This window comes from Branchiostoma belcheri, unplaced genomic scaffold (assembly GCF_001625305.1).
Source record: "Branchiostoma belcheri isolate BF01 breed outbred unplaced genomic scaffold, Haploidv18h27 scaffold628, whole genome shotgun sequence".
NCBI classification, from domain to species: domain Eukaryota; kingdom Metazoa; phylum Chordata; class Leptocardii; order Amphioxiformes; family Branchiostomatidae; genus Branchiostoma; species Branchiostoma belcheri.
Genome location: NW_017804274.1, coordinates 1 through 1882, shown reverse-complemented (window position 1 = coordinate 1882; position 1882 = coordinate 1). Strand labels below are relative to the sequence as shown.

Sequence of the window (1882 nt, the reverse complement as noted above, 5' to 3'; positions counted from 1 at the left end):
ATACGTGCACGGGCCAGCTGGCCCCTTGCTCCCCTCCGTCAGGTATCTCCAGCTAGTTCTGTCAAGGGCAATAGTCTCTGCTGAGTAATCCCTCTGTCACTCTGGATCTGGTCTTTCCACCTCTTGGGTGGAACGCCTGAAAAGGAGGCTATTGCGAACCGTACATTGCAAGTCGTTTACATGGCAGTTTTTGTGCTATGTCTTTTTATGTTATTGATGTGATGTGATTTTTTTCTCATTTAACCCTACCTAGACCGGGGGGGGGGGCTAAAAGTGCCCGCGGCAACTTTGATGTCACCTAGCGTCTGAACGGCTAGCTGTAGAACGGCCAAACTTGGTGACTTTTCCTAGAATATTGTTGGCAACAATTCTCCATCATTGGATTAAGATAATAATTTTTTGTGTTGCCATGGCAACGGGTTTCTGACAGGCATTTTTTGCTAAATTTAGTACTTTTTTGTTTCAACAATAGGATTTTATGGGTTTTTATGTCAAGTTACTCATGGTTTCTAATATTAATAACACCCCATATAATTTTATGTAAATTTTATCATTAAATATGCATAATTTATGCTAATTTGATACTACGTGAAAGCATTCTACAACAATCTAACTGCCCAGGTGCGGTGCCCAGAGTTTTCCTCTGACCCATTTCAGCTCAATGTAGGTACATTCCAGGGGGATACACTGTCTGTTGCAATCTTTCTACCTGTTATCAACCTGCCATTGGAATACCTACGCTCAGAAGCAGCACATGGCTACACGCTAAAGGACAAGACACATGTGACCTTTGCGTTTGCCGACGACCTAGCATTGACGATATCCAGGTCAAGATCACTGCAACGAATCTTGAACACATTGGACAGAAATCTACGGAGCATCCACTTGTACCTGAAACCCAAGAAATGCAAAACCCTCAGTATATGTGGCGGTTCAGCAAAGGACGTCGCTTTCTGTATCGGAAGTCACCCCATGGACAATATTATCAAAACTCCTTTCAAATTCCTTGGTGGATACGTCACAGCTAGAGGCTCAGCAGGTCAGGTCGCTGACATCCTGAGGGAATCAATCATAGGCTCAAAGGAAAAGAATGGAATTATAATGAACATCGACGAATCACCCATTAGAGGAGAGTACAAATGCGAGATATACAGAGTCTATGTACAAGGTGCCATCAAGTACCTACTGTCAGTCCATGACACCACACGCTCTCACTTACAGAAACTGAGTAGCAGCGTCACCCAGTACCTGAAGAAATGGGCTGGCATGAAGAGATCTGCTAACTCCGGAATCCTGTACCATAGCCAGGGTCTAGGCCTTATCTCAGTAGAACAGATCTATCTACAGCAACATGCTACAGTCATTGCATCAGCTGTGACAATAGGTGATGCAAGTGTCCAGAATGCTCTGCAAGCAAAAGTAGAAAGGGAGGGAACTTTCACCCGCAAGAGAACAGGCAACTTGGAGTGCCACACTCTTGTGAAAGACACACTTACATCACTGTCAAGTCCCAACAGTAATGACAACCAAGCAACCCCCCATCATACCAAGGACAAGCTCTGCCGAAGGGTGAAAGCCCACATCCGTCAGACAGAAGACAACAAGATAGAAGAGCACTGTAGATCTCTGTCAGTGCAGGGAAATTGGGTAGAACTAATTGAATTGGAGCAATCTGACACAAAATGGAGAAGTTCTCTGTGTAACAGTCCTCGAGGCGTCTTTGAGTTTGCCCTAAGTGGTATGGTCAACTGGCTGCCTACACGAGACAATTTGGTACGATGGGGAAAAGTGCTGTCTTCAAACTGTCCCCTATGTCAAGGGCACCAAACCCTGAGGCATGTCTTGAACAGTTGTCCAGTAGCTCTAAGGGACACTAGGTACA

The 1882-nt window shown here is 45.0% G+C and overlaps 1 protein-coding gene across 1 annotated transcript; it reads left to right on the top strand.

The window, feature by feature from the left end:
• Nucleotides 1–180: 180 nt before the first annotated feature.
• Nucleotides 181–1738, top strand: LOC109483177 (the record flags this gene model as incomplete). The annotated part of the gene is made up of 2 exons (XM_019786162.1): nucleotides 181–192; nucleotides 658–1738. Coding segments are annotated over exons 1-2 (1093 nt in total), but the record flags the coding sequence as incomplete, so codon positions are not given.
• Between the last annotated feature and the right edge of the window lie 144 nt (nucleotides 1739–1882).